Genomic DNA, 22,860 nt, shown 5'->3' on the forward strand with positions numbered 1-22,860 from the left:
TAGGGATTTTTGTAGACTTCACAACGGCAGGGATTGATGAGAATAATGTGTAAAGCTCAATGCTGTGCAGAATACATGAAACTTTTACTGAAATGCACCACTTAAAATTGTCTTCTAATTTGACATGTTTATGGAGAAATAGGTACATATATACTAATATTAATAATCATATTCCTCAAGTGCCTCTACTGAGTGTAAACACACCCAAGTTGCATTCATCACATAAATTATGAGCAACGTATTTAGTTATGTTTGTTTCTCTAGATTCTCTCTAGTACATATTTACTATTCTTTTTGTAAATTTGAGATGCAAACTGATATTCTGACTATTTATTATAAAGATTAAGGGGGTAATATATGAAAGGTCAATATTATAGCTTTTTAAGACCACAATGAAGTCAAATGAACTCACAACCCACATGGTTTTTAATTTAAGAAAAAACTTGAAAGTAAAAGAAACTCGTTATCAGTGTAGTTGGGTTGAAAAACACGAAAAAAACTCAAATTGCTCGAATTAATAGAGTTTTTGAATGAAACCCACCGATAAAAACTCAAACTAAATGAAGGCTATTAACATTTTCAAATGGTTCAAGGGACCTCCTTAATTGACTTCTACGTGACCTCGACAGGCATCGGATTTGAGCTATTTTCATTGGGGTATAATAAATCTCGAGAAATTAGAGGTTTTTTAAAAAACTTTTTTTGAGGTTTGTATGTGAAGCGGCGCACCGGTATGTGTCAGTTCGTGTCTATTGCTAACTTCTTCAGCACACAGGCAGCAGTATAGACCAAGTGTCAGATCATTTCACTAATGTGCCCAAATATTACTGCTACGGCTACGTGATTTCTGATTGCACTGTGCTAGCGGGCCACATTTAATTTCACGATGGAGGCTGAGGGCCAGTGTAAATTTGCAGACGGGCCGCATTTGGCCTCCGGGCCACACTTTGGACATGACTGCATTAGAATCACATGCAAACGGTGATTTAATGCCATATACCCACTCTGAAAAATGCAAGTCACAGTTTGAACCCCATTTGCAAACATGCATCTTCCCACCCAGCTACAAATATGCTGGATTCTATAAAAAAAATGCTGTGCTCCAAACTTTGCTAATAAACACTAAAACAATTTGATCATCATATTTTTTGTCTCCAGAAACACACAAGTATTTGAATCTTGTGCAAACCAGAAGCCTCATTTACCACTGCAAGTGTGGTTTGCAAAAATATACGCAATATAGGCAAATTATATGAATAAACAAACATCCTCCTAGCAATGTGCACCACTACACCCACCTGGTATACCTGGATCATGTGCAAGTGATACTCTAAACCCTGCAGTTACTACAATCCCACAGCAGGTTACAGTAATAGCTGCTACAGACCCATGCCAAGTCAATGGCATTCTAATGCTGTTAATGCAATTGCACTCAATTCACAAAATGTATAATAGTGTTTGTTTTGAGACGTTGCATGCAATTGTGTCAGACACAGCTTGTTGCATAGCTGTAATTACACTGCAATTCTCTGAAAAAAGTTTGTACTGCACCGTAATGATGTGCGGGTCAAGAAAAACTCAACCCACACCGCCTCTTCTATTTATGGACCTGCACCACCCGGCCAATGATGTCACAAAAGGGGTGGGGCGGAAAGAGCACGTGAGTATAAAAAAGCATGTCGGAAGCAGGAACCCTGCAAAGGGTGTACTAAGGTTGACCAGACATGTAGCAATAACAAAGAGAAATCAGATGGCACTCACCAAGAAAAATGTGCTGAATTTTTATGATTTATTCAGATCTCTGCACAACATTTCAGGGGATCAACTCCCTTTCTCAAGTGCTCTTGAGGGGGTTGATCCCCTGAAACGTTGTGCAGAGATCTGAATAAATCATAAAAATTCAGCACATTTTGCTTGGTGAGTGCCATCTGATTTCTCTTTGTTATTGCTACATGTATGGAACTGAAGAGCAGCAAAGTTCCCAGATAGAGCACCACAGTATTTAACCCATGGAGGTAGGATTCTATTGAAGTAAGGTTGACCAGAACCTGCCCATTCTGCGGGTAAACCGAAGTTCCTGCAGATATCAGGCCGGCCTGCACATCACAACTGCACTGTGGTTGTAAATGAGGAATTACATCCCTGTCAAACAATATGAAAGTGTCACCCATGCCATAGGGATTTGTTTTTTCTTAGTATTAACATTGTGACATATCTGTTTATCGATGAAGTCACAATTTCCTGGGATTTTGCTGAATCCCCTTTGCTTCAAAATGTGCATTTTTAAATAACTGATACAGTATAATGTACATATACAGTAATATATTCCACATGTTCCCGCAATTAAGTTCTCTGTGAAATACCAAAAAGCTACATAGAGCAATAAATCACATGTAACAAATTTAAGTCAGATGTAGACAAAGAGTAATGGGAACACGTGAAAGTATACTGTTTATGTTATTGTTTAGCATGTACACATTTTTATTGCATCTGCAAAGGTTAAACCAGCAGAACAGTCATGGTTCCCGGTGAACCAGAGGTGACTAACACTTGCCCTTTGAGGCCAAGCAATGCTTTCTAACACGGTGTGATTTTCAGCCAAAGTTAAATGCAGAAAGGTCTGACTAACAGGCAGAAAATCAAAGGGTAGGTGATTCCGACTCATGCAAGCATTTGCTTAGTGCCTTATCTTGGGCTTGGTTTGGTCACATTTGTTTTCTCAAAAACAAGCTTTCCAGGTAACTCTCTCTTGCTTTTACTGTTTGCTTCACAAATAGCATGAGATCCCGCATCACACATTATGCTATGCTTAGACTGAATGATTTGCTGGCCAATAGTTGGTTTAACAACAAGCATGGGATACGGCTATTGGGCCTTAGCAAACAGACTACATAAACTGCAAACTGGAAAGCTATCAAATAAAAAGCTAAATACGTAACTCAAAAACCACAAATAATAAAAACTAAAAGCCAATGCCAAATTGTCTTAGAATATCTTTCTCTACACTAAAAGTTAACTCAAAGGTGAACAACCCCTTTAATCTAGGTCCCCTAAAAATGGTTTTATGGCATAAGGGGTGTTTTGACCTTCGGCAAAGAATAGCAGGGGTTAAAATGCTCCTGGCTGCCTATCACTGCTCCTAATGTACAATGCCAAGCACCCTGGTTGAAGCATATTGAGAAATGAAAGGCATTGTAGCAGAGTGTTGTAATGTGTTAGCAACAGATCAAAACCAGGAAACAGAGGATAGGTGATAGATGTTGTATAACATTAACATTAATTGGGGTTTGTGGCAGAGAGTGCAGCAGCAGTCAAACTATCCCATGTGCCCTAAAAAGCACTTTTCCATGGGTTCATGCATTAAATATAATACATCATAATACATAAAATGTCGTTAGACTTTGACCATTATTGTTTAAATCCTACTTATTCCTTTATACATACAGTATGCTTTTAATCTATTATATAATCTACCAAATAAAATTATAACCTCTAAATAAAAAAAAAATCAAGTTGCAAAGTTGATAAAGGCCCACTTAAAAAAATACAGATATTTTGTCACAGTAATTTCTGATCAAATTGTAAGTTCAACCTGAAGCCTTGCTAAGAATCAGGACATCACAAGCTCGCACAACAAAGCATACCAGGGATTTAATTTAACCTCCCCTTACCGCAATGCATACTTGGATTTCTACACATGATTTCAGTCTAGCATCATATTGTGGCATCTGTTCTACGGATAATGTGAATCAACATTTCTTAGAAGCACTTACAGCAAAACAAAATGTTCTCCATGGATGCCGTCTGAAAATTAATTTAAAACGAATTAAGTCAAATTGCAATTATTGCAATGACATTACTGCTATATCATTTACCTTTAACTCATGTTTATTTTATTCTGATTCTGTTTCTGATATAAATAAATGCAGCATGATAATGTTGTGTCAGGCAATGCTAGCCCACCTGTCAACCATCTAACGTTTTATGGATAAACCTGCAATTTCCACCATAAAAAAAGTGCACAGCACACTAGTGGCTGAGGGTTACAGCAAATGATTGCAGGGTTAGATTCTATATGGGAATGCTGTGGAACATTAGTTGTAAGAGTAAAATGCTCAGATTTCTGAAATGAGAATGCTGGCTGGTATGCCTATGAGAAGAATATGTGTATTTTTAGCACCTGGTATATAAATGGAACCTTCATGGCATCTCTAGTACCTTAAAAACATGTATATAACAAAAGGAGAATAAAACGATTAGAGGTTAGGATTGGGGAGGGTCCTATGGGCAATTTTAACATAGGGTAAAATGTTCAGATTTGTTAAATGGGAATGTTGGATCGCATGCTTATGAAAAGAATATGTGCATTTTTAGCAATTGGTATGAAAACAGAACCTTTATGGCCTCTCTAGTACCTAACACACAACAGGAGAACTGACCCTAACGGGGCCAAGATTGGGGAGGGCCCAGTGATCGATTTAAATATAGGTTTATAAAAGGCCTTTCTTTCCAAACTTTGGAGGGGCCCTTAAGGGTGAAGTCACACAGAGCTACTAGTAGCAGCTACTTGTCACGCCTACAAAAATAGACAATTCTGATAATTTACTGATAACTGTATCTACACATGTTTTTAGTAAAGGCAATTATCAGCATTGTCTATGGCAGGGTATTTTCTGGGGTTTGCAGCTGCTACTAGTAGTTCCATGTGTCTACACCTAAATATTAATGTTGTGAGGTTCAGCTAACACAAACTGACATTTACACTGAATTTCAGACATGAACCAAAGACAACATCTTACAGGTCCAAACAAAGACTAAATTATATTATATATGATAATAAATAAATGGAAATGAAAACTTTTATCTGTAATATTTACACCTGCTACTTTATTCATATGACTTGTCTCATATAATTCACTTAATTTAGTATGATATAAAATCACAGCATGTAAAAATTAGCCTTAGACTTTCATGCCCTGTATATAAACACCTTATTTTTTGCTCTCTTTAGAGACTTCTAATATTCTTATATTTGACAACAGGTGAATAAAATTGGTCAATTAGTTGTGACATTGTAATGCAAAAATTTAATTTCCTAGCTTTCGTTTCGATTTGTTTCGGGGTTCGGCCAGGATTCAGCCTTTCTTCAGCAGGATTCGGCCAAATCCAAGACCCTATCAGAACCGATTCCTTAAAACACTTGATTTTTTTATCACACAAACAAGGAAATCACAATTTTTTTCTTTGTAACCTTTCCTTTAGATTCATTTCAGGCTTCAGCCAAATTCTTCATGAGGGATTTAGGATTCAGACGAATCCCAAAATAGTGGATTCAAAGCATACTTGACACAGCATTGCTGGTTTAGTGCTGAACCATTTGTAAGTGCCAGAATCAAAAGTGTGCTGTTAAACTTCTTTTCAAATGTGTCAGGGTCAAAAATTCAAGGTAAACAATCTCCAAATGTATTTTTAATGCTGCATTAAAAATGCAGTAGGTATACAGAATTTCCAACCACAGAAATTGTCATGTAAAGTATAGTTATCCCCTCTTACCTATGTGTATGATATATTTGTTTGTAGACTTTAATATGAACATATGTTTTGTTAACTCATACAGTCAAAGTGAGTAAAAATGTAGAAAGTAGAAACTTGCCTGTTACTAGGAGTAATACAATCCCTAAAGAATAAAAAAAAAACTGAAGTAACCCAGTAGTTCCAGCAGCTGAATAAATGTAGTTTTCCCACAGCTCTGTGACGTCTAGTATTCTTTATACAATAAGGGATAGTTACTTTAAGTACTGTAGGTACCCAGACTTTAACAATATGGCATATATTTGTTTACAGGTTTTATTATCAGTTTGCAGAATACGTTCAAAAGAAACTGGAACATATTTAGAGAACTGTAGAAAAAATTTCTAGTTTCAAATATCAGAAGTTTTACCTCTTTAGTAATAATTACACTGATAAGTTAAACTCTGGCCCTAGGGCATCACTATGAGTGATCATTTAAATTATATCTAGCCACTATAGAATTTAGTGGGACACCCCAGGGTTAGCCTAATAAGAGTAAGGCTTTTATCCAGAAAGGAGGTTATCCAAAATCCACCTTATTACCACCTGCTTTTCAATTTAAAAGAATACTGTCCAGACAAGTGCTCCAGTTTTATTTTAACAGAGGATGTCATCCACCTCTCCAAAAAAGGCATCTATTAGAATAGACCCCCTGGGAAAGACCATATGTCCAAAATGTACTTTTTCTACTATTTAAAAATAGTGAAAAGCTCCACTACATAATGTTACACTTCAGGTTCTATGGCTACAACTGTTTATCCTGCTGAGAAAAATTGATTAATTTTAGTCCCTTCAGAGAAATGCATATGAGTTATTAAAATAAGGCACCAGGACCTTCACACAGTACATATGTAATTCCCTGTTAAGTGCATATTCTCTTAGAGATGACTTTGGCAAATGTGTTCATATCCTACTTGAAATAACCTTGGCAAATGCCTATTATAACAATAAAGGAACTGATTCATAATGTAATATGTCACTTATCTAGATTTCTTTTTTAAAATGCAGATTATATTTAGCAAGCCTTCAATGTTAAAAATTCTTGATATGGTTATTCTGTGTTATCAGGGCTTTGTGATGTCAAGATAAAAAAAGTTTATAGAAGACATATTTTGTTTGCTTTCTTTATTGTATTATGTTGTGGTGTGGTTCTCATCCTCTTCCTGTACTGTACCTCCATCAAAAAAAACAAGTACTTGTTATATCCTCAGTACTTTCTTCTTCTTTTCCACCCTTTGAAGCACCATCATCTAGGATTTCCTGAAAATCCTAGTCAAAAGCCTTCACAATTCTCTGTATATAACAGGAATGATAACTGTTAGGGCATCATCACACTTGGCATCTTCTCATTTGGCATAGATATACCAGCAGAGAAAAGGCTATTCACTCTTGTCCATCCTATTTTGTGTATGCATGGTGAACCCGCACAGGGGATCAAAGCAGATTTATCAAGTGTCGAATTGAAAATGAGAATTTTCGTTTTTTTTATGATTCAACTAGGGAGTCATTAAAATTCAATTCGAGTTTTCTTAAAAAGTCAAAATCAATTTTCGGGATTTATCATACTCTGGCCCTTTAAGAACTCAAATTTGACTATTCGCCACCTAAAACCTGCCGAATTGCTGTTTAAGTCTATATATATATCATCTATATATATATCAGGTGAGAATCAAGAATGTACAATGTTCCTTGTTTGCCCTACTATAAAATTGATTGGACCATTTAATCATATGCAGTGAATGGGTGTAGGACTTACCATTTATTGGCCCGTTAACAGCAGCATCTTTCACATCTATTTATCATTTTGGCTCCTGATCAATTCAATTCCCCTCCAACCAATGTAGGTCCAGAATACAAAAGCAAGCAAATAAAAATGAAATATGGTGCTGACAGAGATGCCACAGGCAATTCTGCACAATTGCAGCAATCTATCTTTAATTGTAATCAGCCCAAAGGAGGTGGCTCCATTCTAGGATACACTAGAAATATACTGCAGGCACTCTCAGTCCTTGCCAGATTAGCTAATGAAGGTGCACGTTTGACTGTTTTACCTGAAGGGGAATAATATAAACAAGACATTGACCAGTTGCACCTGTCTCTGAAAGATGCCAGAAAAATATCTAATCGGCACACACAAGGCCCATCTGAATTTCTTCTCCAGACTAAAAAATAGCACACACTAAAATATAAATATTTGAGTGTGTTTCATTTCACTAAACATTTTTAAATCATGAACAATAAACAAAAATACAAAATAAAAACTACCATTCAACTGACATAGACAAAGGGAGTCAACAATTAACTTGTGCAACTTCTAGCTATGAGCCATGAGGCCAGCCATTCCAGCACAGGAGTGGTTGAAAACACATTATCAAATTAATAGTATTTCTACTTTAATTTATAAAAATAATAAGGTAGAAAAACAAGTTGGATTTTAATGATTCTGTAGTTTGACATTAAGGTTTTTTTCAACATTTCAATGATTCAGTGGATTAACATTAAGGTGCTAACATGAGAACTGAACCAGTGGCTCATGAGCAGGTGCTCATTTTTTGAATTCCTGGTTTGGAGGCACGTTTTGGTTGCATAAAAACCAGGTGTACTGCCAAACAGAACCTCCTGTAGGCTGCCAGTCCACATAGGGGCTACCAATAGTCAATCACAGCCCATTATTGCCATGCTTGTGTTGCTCTCTCACTTTCTTTACATTTGTATGTGGCTTACAGCTAAAAAAAAAGGCCTGTACTAGTGATACCCAGAATGACTTACTGAAAATGAACATATGCTTACTGTACCTCCCAATGGCGGGAGTATTATATTAATTACAGCGTATGACACTGTTATAAAAACATGACCCTCTGGTATGTTCTGGTACTGGGGTGAAACATAATCATATGAAACCAATTCTTTAGGTTGTGATGTTGATACAAAATTGAATTTTTGGTCTTCTGAATAGAAGGGACACTGGGATAGTGTGTGCTGCCTTTACAGACTGAGAAAGTGACCAAATGTGCCCCAGTTTTGTGTTTAAAATTATGAACTAGAAAAGAAGGGCAATGTCAGACTATCCAAATGTTGTTAGGTTACAGCACATAACATCCCACCAATAGCCATAGTTGACAGCCAAGACTGCCCATCTTTGCATAAGGGATAAACTACCAGATTTTGTAAATTAAATCTAAGAAGATCAATGGGCACCAAGCTGAATTGTTTAAAACCACAACCAACAACAGGATTTTTAAATATTAACCTCAAATAAATCTTTGTTAATCAAAAGAGGAATATTTTTCAACATATAAAGACACTGAGCTTCTTTAGGCATAGACACTAAAGCTAGACAAATATTGGAAATTCAATTAAAGGGCTATTCTAAAACTATACTTACTTTTCTAGTCACCTAACAAATAAGTCTTAATTAATTTTACATTGTTATCAGCTTTAGATTAACTTCTTTAGTCTCAATGTCTGAGAGAGAAATTAGGAAGGTAACAGTTTTAGTTAAGATGTCATTGGTAGCTCAAACAAATTTCCCAGAATACAAACTGTAATTATCATCATAGCCTTATCAGCTGTCTGAATCCTTATGTATAGTTCAGTCCAAAACATGTATGAAAATATGTTCAGTCTCATCATTGTAAATCAGCAATCAAAGCGATTAAGTCTAGCCCTCTGATCTGGTTGTTACCTATCATTTCTTTAGACCAGGTTAACTAAATTCAGCTTTGTACATCAGTTGTCAAAAGAGGTGTAGCATCTATGAGTTGCGAAAGGTGCATGTGTATCATCCACCTGTACTGTATATCCACAGCATATAATACTAATAGTGTAACAATTTTTTTTCAGGCACTAGAAACAGAAGAAGATAAAGTGACATGCTTAAAATTCCAAGCAGCAGATTATAAACAAGGACTTTCTGTTCTTATCCTCAGCTAAATATTGTTCTTGTAGGTAAGTCTGCTACAGAAATGTTTCTCCAGTCATTGTAAAAAAGAAAGAATGACTTGCTGACCATCCTTTACAGAGGTGGGGAGATGCCAAATAAGTGAAATAAAAGTAGAAGGAGTCAAGAGGGAGGAGATTTTCTACCAAATCCATGGATGCAGAGAAGTTATTATACCAGTTATGTATGCATGTATCAGCATTTTTGTGTACACGTGTGAAGAGAGAATTTTTTTAACCCCCACTTGCTTACAGGGCTATCAGCATCTTGAACAATAAGTATCACCACATGCTAACAGTCAGTTCAAGGTTATCCTAGTGTTTGGTCCCAGGATACCTTAGAAGAACAAAAACTCAAATAACAGTGCAGTTGAGGAAGTCTTGTGATATCACTCAACAAGAGTGACACTTACAGCCTTGTACGGCTATGGTAAACATATTAAATTCTAGTTTGACTCTACTGAGCTTCATAGAGGTTCCAAGCCTCAAGTTCATTTGGGTTCACTTGGCGCAGTCACGTGACCTTACTTGCCCTAGCATGTCACAACATAGGTCAGTTTCTAGCTTCTTTATCACTAACAGATTTTTTTTTCATGTTACTTCCTTCCATTTAGCTGTTTCAAAATATTTCATTCAAACATTATGATAAGACTGTTATACATGCTGATGCTAATACATTAGAAATGCAATGTAATACATATACTGTGTATATATATATATATATATATATATATATATATATATATATATATATATATATATATATATATATATATATATATATACATATATATATATATGTGTGTATATGAGATACTATTTAGATATAATAGGTACAGTAAAAATCATACCCATCCTCCCTGTTCCTGGATCCAATTTTGTAAGTGACTGTTCAGGTACTCTGTCATCCAACCCACAATGGAGTCCACCAGAGGAGACATTTCTCGATTAATACTCTCCACGCACATGACCCCACCAAATTCAAAAAAAGCAACAATCCTTCCCCAGTTCACCCCATCATGAAAGAGCTCCTCCACTACGGTTGCAAAGCGCACCCTAACTGTGGATGGGGTTAAATGGAGGAGCCCTGAGATCTGTCTGAAATCTTGCTGATACAAGCGAGAAAACTCATCTCCAGCTCGAATCAAAGTCTGTAACACTGCCGGAGGGACTGGCTGCATAACAGCTTCATCATCACCATCATCATTATTATCACCATCTGCTGCACGACTGGCATCTGGGTTAACATTAAGATCTCTTGGTACAGCATTCAATTCAGCTAAGGGTGAAGCAGCAGATGCAGAACTCCTGGGAACAGCAGGTGCATTGTCCACAAAGGTGATTGGAGTATTACTTGGGGTTTCGTCATCTGAGGAAGCAGAAGCAGCAGCAGCAGTAGATGCGAGTGAAGATTGAGGTGGTCCAAGTGAATCTGCGGAAGCAGCAGGCATTTCTCCATCATCAGAATAATTACTAATAGCAGCAGAAGCTTGAGGGTGCTCAGCAGAGACCTGCTGCCTTCCCTCTTCCCATTCATACCCCTTCTGAGATAGTTTATAATGAATATATTTTACCACTATCTCCCGGTGATCATAGCTTCCTCTTCTAGGATGAGCCATATTTGTCCACTAACTGATGGCAGGGAATTGGTGAAAAGGAATATTCAATTTCAAACCAACACTTTACCCAGATCTCAAAAAGCTCCTGCAGCTCTTATACTTTAGTTGTCGTAAGCAAAAGGTCCCGCTGAAGCTCTTTCATTCTTTTGCAGTATAAAATCCTCCCCCTCTTCCTCCTTGTGGAGCTCTGTAGCTTTATTGTAATTTCCCTCCTAAAGGTGTTTTCATTGTTAGCTGCTCTTTTTCAAGGGACATTCCCTTCTTGATCCTGAAACAAAACACACATAAGCATTAGAGTGGTGTGTGGGGGTTTCCGTGTGACAAGTTTAGTAATGTGCATGAATCGACACTGTGAGCCGATTCACAGACATAATATATGTACATACATACATTAGAGCGACTTAGATACACAGCATCAATGTACTCCAGAACCACCAAACACACATATACATACTGGACACCCGCTCATATTTAATGAATCTCTCTCTCTCTCTCTCTCTCTCTCTCTCTCTCTCTCTATACACACACATTCATACAGTATATATATTAAATTATAAAATACTGCACAGAAAACAAGACAGGGTTTTCCTCAAACTGTGAATATGTTTATGTTTACAAACACATCACAACTTCTATAGGCATAAGCAGGGAATAAGTAAGCAAAATACTCACTTGCTTTGCTGTTGGTTTTCCCTGTTCATCTGTATCCATGAAATAAGTTCCAGATATGCTGGGGTTATATTGACTTGAATCCTCAGGGGGAATTAAATGCATCAATGAAACAGTCCAAACATCACATACGCATCTTTGTGTAGGAAATGCTTCAGAGGCCACCCAGGCAACCCAGAAGCGCCAGTGAAAGACAAATGCAGTTTTTTTTCCACCTCTGATTTGAGATCCTGCTACAGTGTGTTCACTCCCATTAATTCAGCCTCTCACACCCCACACATATGCTGCTCAGAGATGGCAAAAAGTACTAATCCCTCTCATCTAATCTAGCACAGGAATAATCTCTGGACAGTAAAAGAAATCCTAGTAGATTTTAAAACAAAGGACAATGTAGCAGCTATTTAGTGTGTGCTATTTAGTTTCTATTTATTGTCCTCGTTGCCTTCTTCATTTTGCCTCCGTGTAGCACACAGCGTGGCTGGAGGGAGGCGGGACACTGCTTGTCCGCTGTGCTGTGTCCTCCTGTGCTAGGACAGAACTGAAATCCTTGCACTTCTGGGTGGACTGACTCAAATGATTTCCTTCTTTAGTCTGTTCAGTGCGCATGCCACTTAGTGTAGAAGAGGACTGCCCTCTGCAGGTGGTTTCTCCCTACAGATTCAAGCAAATGTCCCAATATGCATTACTTTTTAGGTTTCTTTATAAACAATATGATTTCACAGGAAAATAACTGTTTCTCTGTATTTTCTAAAACGTTTAAGTAAAACAGGGTGGATTAAAGGGGAACTACTGTGAAAATGAAAATGTAATATAAGCTTCATGATACTAAAATAAGAAACTTTTTAAACATAATCAATTGTACCGTTTCTGAAATAATCAAGTTCATCAGACTCCCATGAAGACAGAATAAAAAGAAACAGATGCTGAGAGAAGGAGGGTGAAGAGTAACATGGTTATTTCATAAACGCGGCAGAATTTTTAATTGATTATATTTAAAAAAATGTCTTATTTAAGTGTGGTGAAGCTTATGTTACCTTTCTTATTTGAGATAGTTCCCCCTTAAAGGAGAACTAAACCCTAAAGTTAAAAAAACCCTATACCCTACCCTACATAGACCTCCCTCCCTCCTCCCCCCCAGCCTAAGTGTTACCCCAAGCAAATGCCCCTAAGTCTTTACTTACCCCTCCTTGCAGATTCTGTCCAGTGGAGTTCCCGGGCGCCATCTTTAGTCGCTTCAGAGTTCCGGCGCATGTGCAGTTGTCGCAAAACAGAAAGTTGTTCCGACTGCGTATGCGCCAATACAGCACTTACTTCCAGAAGATTACCAAAGAGAAGAAGATGGCGCCCTTGAACTCCACTGGACAGAATCTTCACATAGGGGTATGTAAAGACTTAGGGGCATTTGCCCGAGGTAACACTTAGGCTTGGGGTGAGGAGGGAGAGGGTCAATGTAAGATAGAGGGGGGTAGGGTTTTTCTTTAGGGTTGAATTCTCCTTTAAGCATTGCAACTAAAAACACAAGAAAAGTAGTCAACAGGGGGTTTGTATTGGTTTTTCCTGCAGCTAAAATATATTATTCAGAATTTAGGTTTGAGTCAACAGTATAGGTTTTTATTTCAGAAAGATTTTTAATCCCCAAACAATGAGAAATATTAACTTCCTGTCAATTTGCATAGTGATGTTTTAAGCCATTGCAAAGCAATCTATTTATATTATAATTTGATGCTACTGCTCCAAAATATATTTCATTCCCATAAATTTCTTATTAGCATGGGGCAGTTTTCTTTCAGTATATCCAGTTTTCATAAAGTTTAATAGTTTTAATCAGAAGTGAAGCTGGTTCCTTTGCATTTTCAACCGTATTTTATCTGAATCACTTGGCTTAGTGATGTAAATAAAAGGTTTTTAGACCGGATCTATGCCCCCTTGTCAGGATATTCTGTTTTCAGCGTCGGACTGTGCCAGAAAAAACCTGGTGGGCCCCAGCCCTCGTGGGCCCCACCGGCCAAGACCCTCTCCACAGAGTCTGACCTCCTCCCCCTCCTGACCTCCGCCTGCCCAATCACATAGAGATGACAAGTAGGTACGCACCAGCACAGGAGGTGGGAGAGGGACAGAAGGGTTTTGGGACTGGGGGTGTGCGGGTGCCCTGATGTTGCAGCCTCAGTGGGCCCTGACCCTATCTGTTCTAAAGGTAGACAGAATATCAGCAATAAATAAATAACTACTTTGCAAAAGACTCACCACTTGCAAAACTTTTTGTAAGAATAAATTGTACACACATTTTAAGATTTTTCCCCCTCAAAAAATATCTACAAGATATTAAGGGGCAGATTTACTAAGCTCGAGTGAATAATTCGAATCCAAAAATATTCAATTTTTTTGGGTACTTCGACCATCGAATTGGTCAAATTCGCTCGAATCGAAAGTTTCGAAGTAAAAATCGTTCGACCATTCTATAATCGAAGTACTGTCTCTTTAAAAAATCCTTTGACTCAATACGTTGCCAAATAAAAGCTACCGAATTGAATGTTAACCTATGGGGACATTGTAGATAGGTTTTTGGCACTTTTTATGATTGAATAAAAATCATTTGACTGATCGCTTAAAATCGTTCGAATTGTTCGATTTGAACGATTTTAACATTCCATCGAACGATTTTTATTCGATCGTTCGATCGAACATTCTGCGCTAAAATCTTTTACTTCGAGGGTCAAATTCGAGGGTTTATTAACCCTCAAATTCGACCCTTGATAAATCTGCCCCTAAATGTTGTGTTTTAGGCACAAATACAAATTATTTTTCAACCATAGTGCCCTTTTAAGATAAGTAGGGATCATTTTGCTCTCTACTCGTGTATATACAAGTACAGTATGACCACTTTAACTGATCTCTGCAGGATGAGGCAGTAGCTGTAAGGCATATATGAGGACAAGAAAAGCTCTGGTTTTCTGACCCACATCAACAAGTGCTGTAACCTCTTTACTTCCAATCAGAAGATCAAATTAAGGGGAGATAATTATTTAATGGATGCTATTGTGGGAATTCTTAGTCATATACTTGGGGTCTCTTTTTTTTCTGTAAAGGTTAAGAATAGGCCAACTCTAGTCTATACTGACCCCAGTAGCCCTTAAACTGTTGTTTTGTGAGGCTACAATTGTATTTCTATTTTTTATAACATATCTTTCTATCCAGGTCTACTCCTATTCATATTCCAGTCCCACATTCAAACCACTATCCTAGCAGCACGTTAGGGCAGGTCAATGTAAGAATTTTCTACAGGTAGACCAGCATATATTAGATAAGCTATGGAAGGATTTGGTTTTTCCATATATAATAATGAACACTTCATATATTGTGCATAATAAGCATTATTATGGCTAAACAAAATGTAAGGTATATATTTTTCACAGCAGGGATGTCAGGCTTGCAGTCTCCAATTAAGGAGAATACAACTCCCAGCCCTTTGCCAGCATGTTTACAAGTCCTAGTGCATGAACAAAGCTGGGTTATCATAATAATAACTAAACTCCCATCATGCTGGCATGTTGAGAGTTGTTTTGGCTATATACAGTATGTTGGGCTATGACGAACATTTTAACAATATATTCGGACATGTTCAAATACCAAAGGATAAGTATCATTATCCAGTAACATCAGCTTACCAGTTTTTATTTTAAGGTGTGTTTTGGTCATGCTCCACTCCACTCCCACTTTGCCCCATTACTCCTCTTGCTGCCCGCTGATCACACACCCCAGCTCTGCTCAATGATTAGACCTGAACTGGCGATATGTGGGTTCTGGCAAATACCAGATGGGCTGCTGTAGGGTGCAATTAGACATAGGGTTGCCAACTGTAGGGTTTTCTAAATTAGGAAAACTGGGCAGGATTTCCTATGATTGACACGGCAATTGGCTAGTCGTCACATCATAGCCCCGCCCCCGATTTCACTGCCTGCCCCTCCGTATCACAGCCCCGCCCCCTGCCCAGTCTCCACTGGGCTAAAAGGTGGCAACCCTACATACACAGTTACTATTTATTGGGCTGGTGGGGGCTGTTTGGGCCTCTGTGTACTTGAAATGCCAGGGTCTATTGTGATTCTCAGCCCAGACCTGTCAATGATGCTTGTATCTAATTTAATTCTGGCAGGATTTATTGGCCTTTTCAGTTGCAGGGTTAATATTAATTTAGGTGAAATTCACAGGAAGCAGAAGGCTGGCCTATTCCTTCATAAGAGGAGAGCTAAAACAAGTTGAATCCCAACATTTCAGAATATACATTTACATCTCTGATTTTGCTAAATACCAAGCTCTTTGGGCTTTTTTCCCTTTTCTTTTAGATACAAATAATTCATCACTTAAAGGGGTCATCCACCCAAAACAGAAAAGGCAGACTAAAAGTGCTTCCAATTGGTATTCTGGCCACCTTTCCACAACTTTTGAACATTGTGCATATTTAATATTTACATACTTAGACTTGACAAAAATTCTGTTAATTGTGAACAAAAACCTTGCATTAATGATTCAAGATTTTTAAAGTCATAAACACTTTAGATTTCACAGAATTTGAATCCTGACAAAAAATTCTAGGATTCAACAGATTCCTGAACTAAATCCTTAATCTGGTGCATCCCTGTTTTTAATTGACTTAATAATGACTGGTTTAGAAATGTTTTTTTTATTTTGTTTTAGTTTTACCCATTGTTTTAGCCTGGATGAAGGGTTTTGGTGGAGAGACAAAAACCTGCTTACTATATCACTAATGAAACAATAAGGGCATAAACTAAAAATAAAAAAGCTGTTTAAATACCCTGTCCTTTTTTTCCCCTGTATTTCTTAAAATTACACAAGATAGGGAAGAGCATTCATAGGCCACACCCAGGGGGTTTAATTTAAGAGATGTAGGTCTGATATTTGTGCATTATTAATCAAATATGAGTTGAAGAGGTGTATTTGATTTTCACACCATTTAAATCAAAATCAGATCATTATCATCTACATTTCCTATGTATGTATAATTAAAAAATTTAAAATGACAATACTAAATATTTATCAGTATTACAAAATCTGTCCAGGCAAAATGTAGATGGTAGCCAATGGTTAGCTTTGATGGCTTATTCTTTAGTTCTGTATAATGGTTTCTTATATTGATTGTGTCACATGCAGAGGATATATACACTAATTTAACATGTAATTTAACATGTATTTCACTTGCTATTGCCCTGCACTTAAAATGTAAATCCACATAATGTAGAACACCCAGTAAATAAATAACATAAAAATAGCTACCAATACACAATAATGATAATTAGTATAGGACAAGATGGGCTAGGGTGTCCACCAACAAATTAATGAATATATATACACAAAATTGGGACTTCACTCCTGGCCCATATAATCCAAATCTACTCAATTAGGAATACATAACACCTAAAATTGCAGTAAAATTAAAAGGCAATATCTATTCAACACTTTGCCAAGAATATTCAACACTATGCTGTGGAATATGATCACTTGATAATGCAGAAACATATGCTGTATGATTCTCTTAGACAGCATTGATCACCTGCTATATTTTTTTGCAAGAAAACATAGATTAAAACAAAGTGCATAGGCTGAGGATGGAATTATAGTGGAATGTGACATTAAACAGTCCACTTGCAATTGCTGTATTTGCCTTTAAAGTGTGAATACAGTGGGGATCATTTACAAAATGGTCACAATAAGTCAGTGGGCAATTTCTGCCACAAAGACCTGAGTGGTTTATTGTTCCGTCCAAAAATATGAGTCCCCTTGCAAAAACTGCATTTTTGAGAGAAGTGAAATATTCACTGTCCATTTAAGGTTAAGAAGATTAGTTAGCTCCTGGTTAAATTGATCATAGTATGTGTGAATGTGATAGGGGTGTCAGGGGGAAGTAAATGTATATTCACTGTAAAATGTTTTGGAATATGCTGGTGCTATACAAATAAAGGAAAATAACAATAACTATAGGAACAAATAAATCTGGAAACCTTAATGTCCCTAAAAAAGCGATAGCTATCTCCATCTGACTGAATAATAAGATTATAATCTGCTGTGGCTAAAAAAAACAATTTTATTATCATTGGCACGATATAACAAAAAGATTACAAGTATTATTATATAGGTTGCAAAAACTCACTAAATTCTCTGTTTCATCCTATGGAGAAAATAAATGATCTCACTGCTGAAGGACACATTTTCAGGCAGATTTGAAACATCTAATCTGTATGACATTGTTTTCAGATATAAATTTACATTGGACATAATTCCCTATTGAATTCACAACCCAAACTATCTTGTTTCTTGAGGATTTTTAACCAGTTCGAAGGAAATACCAGATGGTTGTAGTTCATAGGGACAAGCTGAAAGAACACCCCAGTGACAGCAAATGATTAACTGTATAGTATTGTTATTTTGAATCTATCTTTTTGATAAAATATTCATAGAAAGGCGTTGTAGTGGCTCATTTGAAAAAAATAAATATTTTTTTCCAACAAACAACCTAGCACAGAGAAGTACAGAGCAATCAATGGCATATGAACAATCCCAGCCAAAATGTAATTATAGATGCAAGAAGATGCCCCATAGAGAAGCTAAACTACCAGCACTGATGTCATTCATCTAACTGTTATCAAACATAGGGCCATTGTTGTGCAATTTTGGTTTGACATTGTAATACTTTAATTTTGGTTAGGAAAGTAATCCAGAAAAATTATTTCGAGATTTTGGCATGATTTAAAGGTTGACGTAACCCTATAGCGGCATTGTATATGCTGTACAAGTCACTTGACAATATTACACTGTAATTTATATTCAGATGGGTGGATATGGTGTTGTCTGTGTTTTCAGAGCTACAAAATGTTTTCGGCTTTATATAAAATGAAGAACAGCGGGTTAAGTGTAAGTACCCAGGCCTGGATTTATGTCAAGGCCACAAAGGCCCGGCCCATCCAGCCACATTCTAGGGAGCCGCAGCTCCCCAGCAATGTGTGTGCTAACGTGTGGGGGAAATGGGTGCGTGAAAGTACCCCAACATATTTTTAATTGGAAGATAGTCTTGCATCCTTTCATCTCTATGGGTATTAAACTACAACTACCATCCCACACTAAATATTGATAATATGCTAGAGCAGGGCTGTCCAACTGGCGGCCCACGATCTCCCTTATGTGGCTCCCCACATGAAAGTCTGCCTGCTGTGTCTGCATACCATGTGTAACATTTAAAAGGTATCACTAAAAAGATTAACTGGCCCCTGCATTATTTAAACCTCAAATTCAGGCTGTAACCCCCTGTTCACACATGTAATCCCTCCTGCATTGTTCACACTTGTAACACCTCTATTGTTTACACCCCTAAAGCCCTGTACTGCTCACACCCGAGACCCAGACTAAACTACATTGTTCACCTGTTCACACTCATACAAACAGCTGAAAGGGGCACCAGCACTGTGTCACTGTATGTAGTACATCTTAGAGTGATCCTGATAGGTTTCCCTGTCTCCTGCTCTGTTCTGCCTTCCACATGCTTCTTTGTGTACCATACTCTGTCTGCCCTATGCTCCCTGCGTGTGTCATACTCTGTCTGCCCTATGCTCCCTGTGTGTGCCATACTCTGCCTGCCCTATGTTCCCTGTGTGTGCCCTGCTCTGTGGAACATAAGCCTGGTATTTGTTAGAGGCCCCTTAGATGTTTAATAATGTGCTGGGGGTGCTATGTTATCCACAGGGGAGGAAGAGGCATATGGATTTAAGGGTATGTCTTAACATGACTTAACTTTTTTCACATATGAGTGATTAGTGATATCCCTGCAGTGAGCACCAACCATTTGGTTTTTTAGTGTGCTACCACCATTTATGTGGACACGGTCTTGTGGTCTAAAGTGGGGTGGTTTAAAAAGAGGAAGAGGTCAACACTGGCTTCCATTATCGGCCCTCCACCATCTGGCCCTCAGTACCACAGAAGTTGGACAGCACTGTGCTAGAGAATGCCAGTATATACTTTTGCTATGTCTTTTGTTAGCTCAAAACTATTTGGCTCAACTCATGTGGAAGGGGTTGTTCACCTTTGAGTTAACTTTTAGTATGATGTCAAGAGTGATATTCTGAAGCAATTTGCAATTGCCTTTCATTTTGTATTATATATGGTTTTTGAGTTATTTAGCTTTTTATTCAACAGTTCTACAGTTTGTAGTGTCAACAATCTGACCAAGAATATGAATATGAGAGGTCCTACAGCAATAACATTACATTTGTAGCCTTACAGAGCACGTTTTTTTTTTAGATAAAGTCAGTGCCCTATTTAAAAGCTGGGAACAGTTAGAAGAAGGCAAATAATTCAAAAACTATTTTAAAAAAATTGCTTAGAATTGGCCATTGTATAACATATTAAAACTTAAAGGTGAACCTCAACTTTAAACATCATTCCATCAGAGCATAAACAAGTTATTTAGCAATTTCTTAGGCTTTTCCACAATATTCACCAAAAGTGTCAAAAGCCAAAAGTAGGCAAAGCTTCTCTCCTTTAAATGTATCATGGTGTGCATAAGTGTACATTTACAGCGTGTTACGTTTCTTGTTTTACAAACGTTTTTCCTCGCTCTAATGATTTATGTATAGAGGGTATCTTATCACTGTTTTTTCCCAGGACTTGTACTTCCCCTGCTAATGTTTCCTGAAGCAATATCCAGCAACCTTAGCTCACTACTCATTGAAAAAAAAATCAGTTTGAAATTTAACACCACAAAGGAGGTGTTGCTGCCTCCCACAGCACAGACTGCCTGATGTAGGAGTTTACAAGCCTGCTATAGAGTTGTGGAAATGTGAGCTCTAATCCATGCCCCACAGCAATGCATACAATGTCATATCATATCTTTCATGTATAGCATTGGATAAAGCATGTGGGAGGACGGAATAAGAATGAAAGTGCAGTGACTTGCACTGAGATCATGCTTTCAGCACTCTCTATACAAAGTGGAGCCGGGACTCTACATCCCGTGTACTGATGTAAACAGAGAAGGGCAGGCATGGGTGGCCCGATCGTTTTACTTGTGGGTGGTTTAAAGACACCGTGTGATCTAATCTCATAACAAACCCACCCACTCAGCATGTGTCTCTCTGAAGCTGGAGAGGCAAATGACAAGGAAACATCTGATACTGTGGTGGTCAATGCACTGATCTAGCTCAAGGTCATCTCATTTTGTTCTAAAAAAATTAGTATTTATAGTAAGTAATAAGACAGCAAACACTCTCCTTGGTTGCACTGGCATTATATCCAGTCTTTACTTGTTTAGAGCAAATGTATTTACTTCTAATATCAGTTACTGTTTGTTTTGTATGTAAACCTGTATGTTCAGTGTATGCACCCAGTTATTGTACAGCGCTGCGGAATAATAACTATTACTACTAATAATAAGCTACTGTTGCCTACATTTGAGGAGAGAAAACCAGAGCATTATTTGCCTTGCTTTCAGTCTATGGTAATTTAAGGTATAAATCAGTGACACTTCCACTTCTTCTAAATGTACATTAATTTTTCAGAAATGTCACATCTTCTGGTCACCTTAAATGTATATGGCATGCCTAGGATTATTATATTACAACTGCCCTGTCAAATTAAAACAGGTCAGGACAATAGGTGGCACATTTTGTGTGATATATTTTTACAAAATTTTCCAATTTTTACATAACATGCCACATTATGTGCAAGCATACATCTAAATGTGGGATTCCACTGGGTTTGGATTTGGGTTTCTACTTAGATAGGGCACCATTCTAAATGTGTCAGCCAGCCTGGGAGCCATAAAGTTAAACTCAGGCACTGAGATATAGCCAAATACATAACTGAAAAGTCAAATACATCTTCAATAACAAACACCAATCACACATCAAACCTATGTAAAAATAATATACAATACCCTATGTGTGGAAATAACAACAGAATCTTACAGCACAGACTCTAGAGTTAAATAACACATACACAAAACTTACCAGTGCGCAGTTAGAAAATAAGCATAGTGACGTCCTGCAAACTCGACCGTGCTCTTCATCGCCATCTTGTGTCGAGAGTCTGAAGTAAAGTGCCTAGAAACAACGTTAATGCTTGTTTTCTGATGGCAGTTCATTATGGGTGTGGAAAATATTTTCTCTCTGAGTGCCTGCACAGCTTTTATTTTCAAACACAGTCCACTTAAAGAGACATATAGGATAAACTAAAAACCCTAATTTTGTAGGCAATTATGAGTAATATATGGTGTTGCTTTTACGTGGTGCTAAAAATGAATATTATCTTTAAAAATAGCCCATTTATTGGAGCTCCCTATAGATGTTCTCTGGTCCCTGTCTGTGTTTCAAATGAGGGGTGAGTGTGTCCTAACAGCCAATCACAGTTCTGCAGTCACACAAGCACAAACAGGCTTCAGTTCCCTATCAGGTCCTGCTAGCTGCTGATTGGTTCCTGTCCTTCAGTACAGTGACCTTAGAGCTGCCGGCTCCCCTGCACAGCCTGGGAATTCAGGGAGTAGGAAGTGAAAGTGAAGGGAGGGATTATTAGGGTTTTTGCAGAAATATTCAATAAATCAGCCTGAAGTACTACTTTTTCAAGCACAATTCTTCTATATCTAAATTAGTATAACGCACTGGTATATTCTTATTTTTTACACTGAATGTCTCCTTTAAGCAGGCATACATGTCTTTTACTACCAGACCAGAAGTATGACTGATGGCCGAAGGCAGTTCACTGTTGGGGACCTGAGACAAAAATAAAAGCTCTATGTTATAATATTCCTGTTTGGGATAAAACTACCCTTTCACAATATTTAGTTAGACCCCATCTTATCCAATAAGGTTACAAAAATAATACAGCAATATTGTATTTCTGCAGATTCCAGAACATGAAGGAGATCAAATATTCATTCACCTGAACTGTCACCATGCTGGCTTTTTGGATGGGATCTGCTCAAGACAGCAGCAAGTATTAATATAAAGGTTGCCTTCCCTTTGCTGCCATAACATACTCTACTCTTCTGGACAGGTCTTGAATT

General features: G+C 37.5%; 1 protein-coding gene across 2 annotated transcripts in view; it reads right to left on the reverse strand.

The window, feature by feature from the left end:
* Positions 1–22,860, reverse strand: part of bcl2.L (B-cell CLL/lymphoma 2 L homeolog) — a 125,675-nt gene that overhangs the window by 96,421 nt on the left and 6,394 nt on the right. Inside the window, exons 2-3 of one of the 2 annotated variants that reach the window (XM_041566261.1) lie at positions 21,809–21,901; positions 10,362–11,397 (exon numbers count right to left, since the gene is read on the reverse strand). In XM_041566261.1, coding sequence (XP_041422195.1) covers positions 10,362–11,129 — 768 coding nt within the window. In that variant the 5' untranslated portion in view covers positions 11,130–11,397; positions 21,809–21,901. Of the gene's footprint in view, positions 1–10,361; positions 11,398–11,801; positions 12,463–21,808; positions 21,902–22,860 lie in introns of those variants that run through there. The other variant, XM_018267732.2, reaches the window with a different exon arrangement.

The sequence above is a fragment of the Xenopus laevis genome, chromosome 6L (genome assembly GCF_017654675.1).
Source record: "Xenopus laevis strain J_2021 chromosome 6L, Xenopus_laevis_v10.1, whole genome shotgun sequence".
In the NCBI taxonomy this organism is placed as follows: Eukaryota; Metazoa; Chordata; class Amphibia; order Anura; family Pipidae; genus Xenopus; species Xenopus laevis.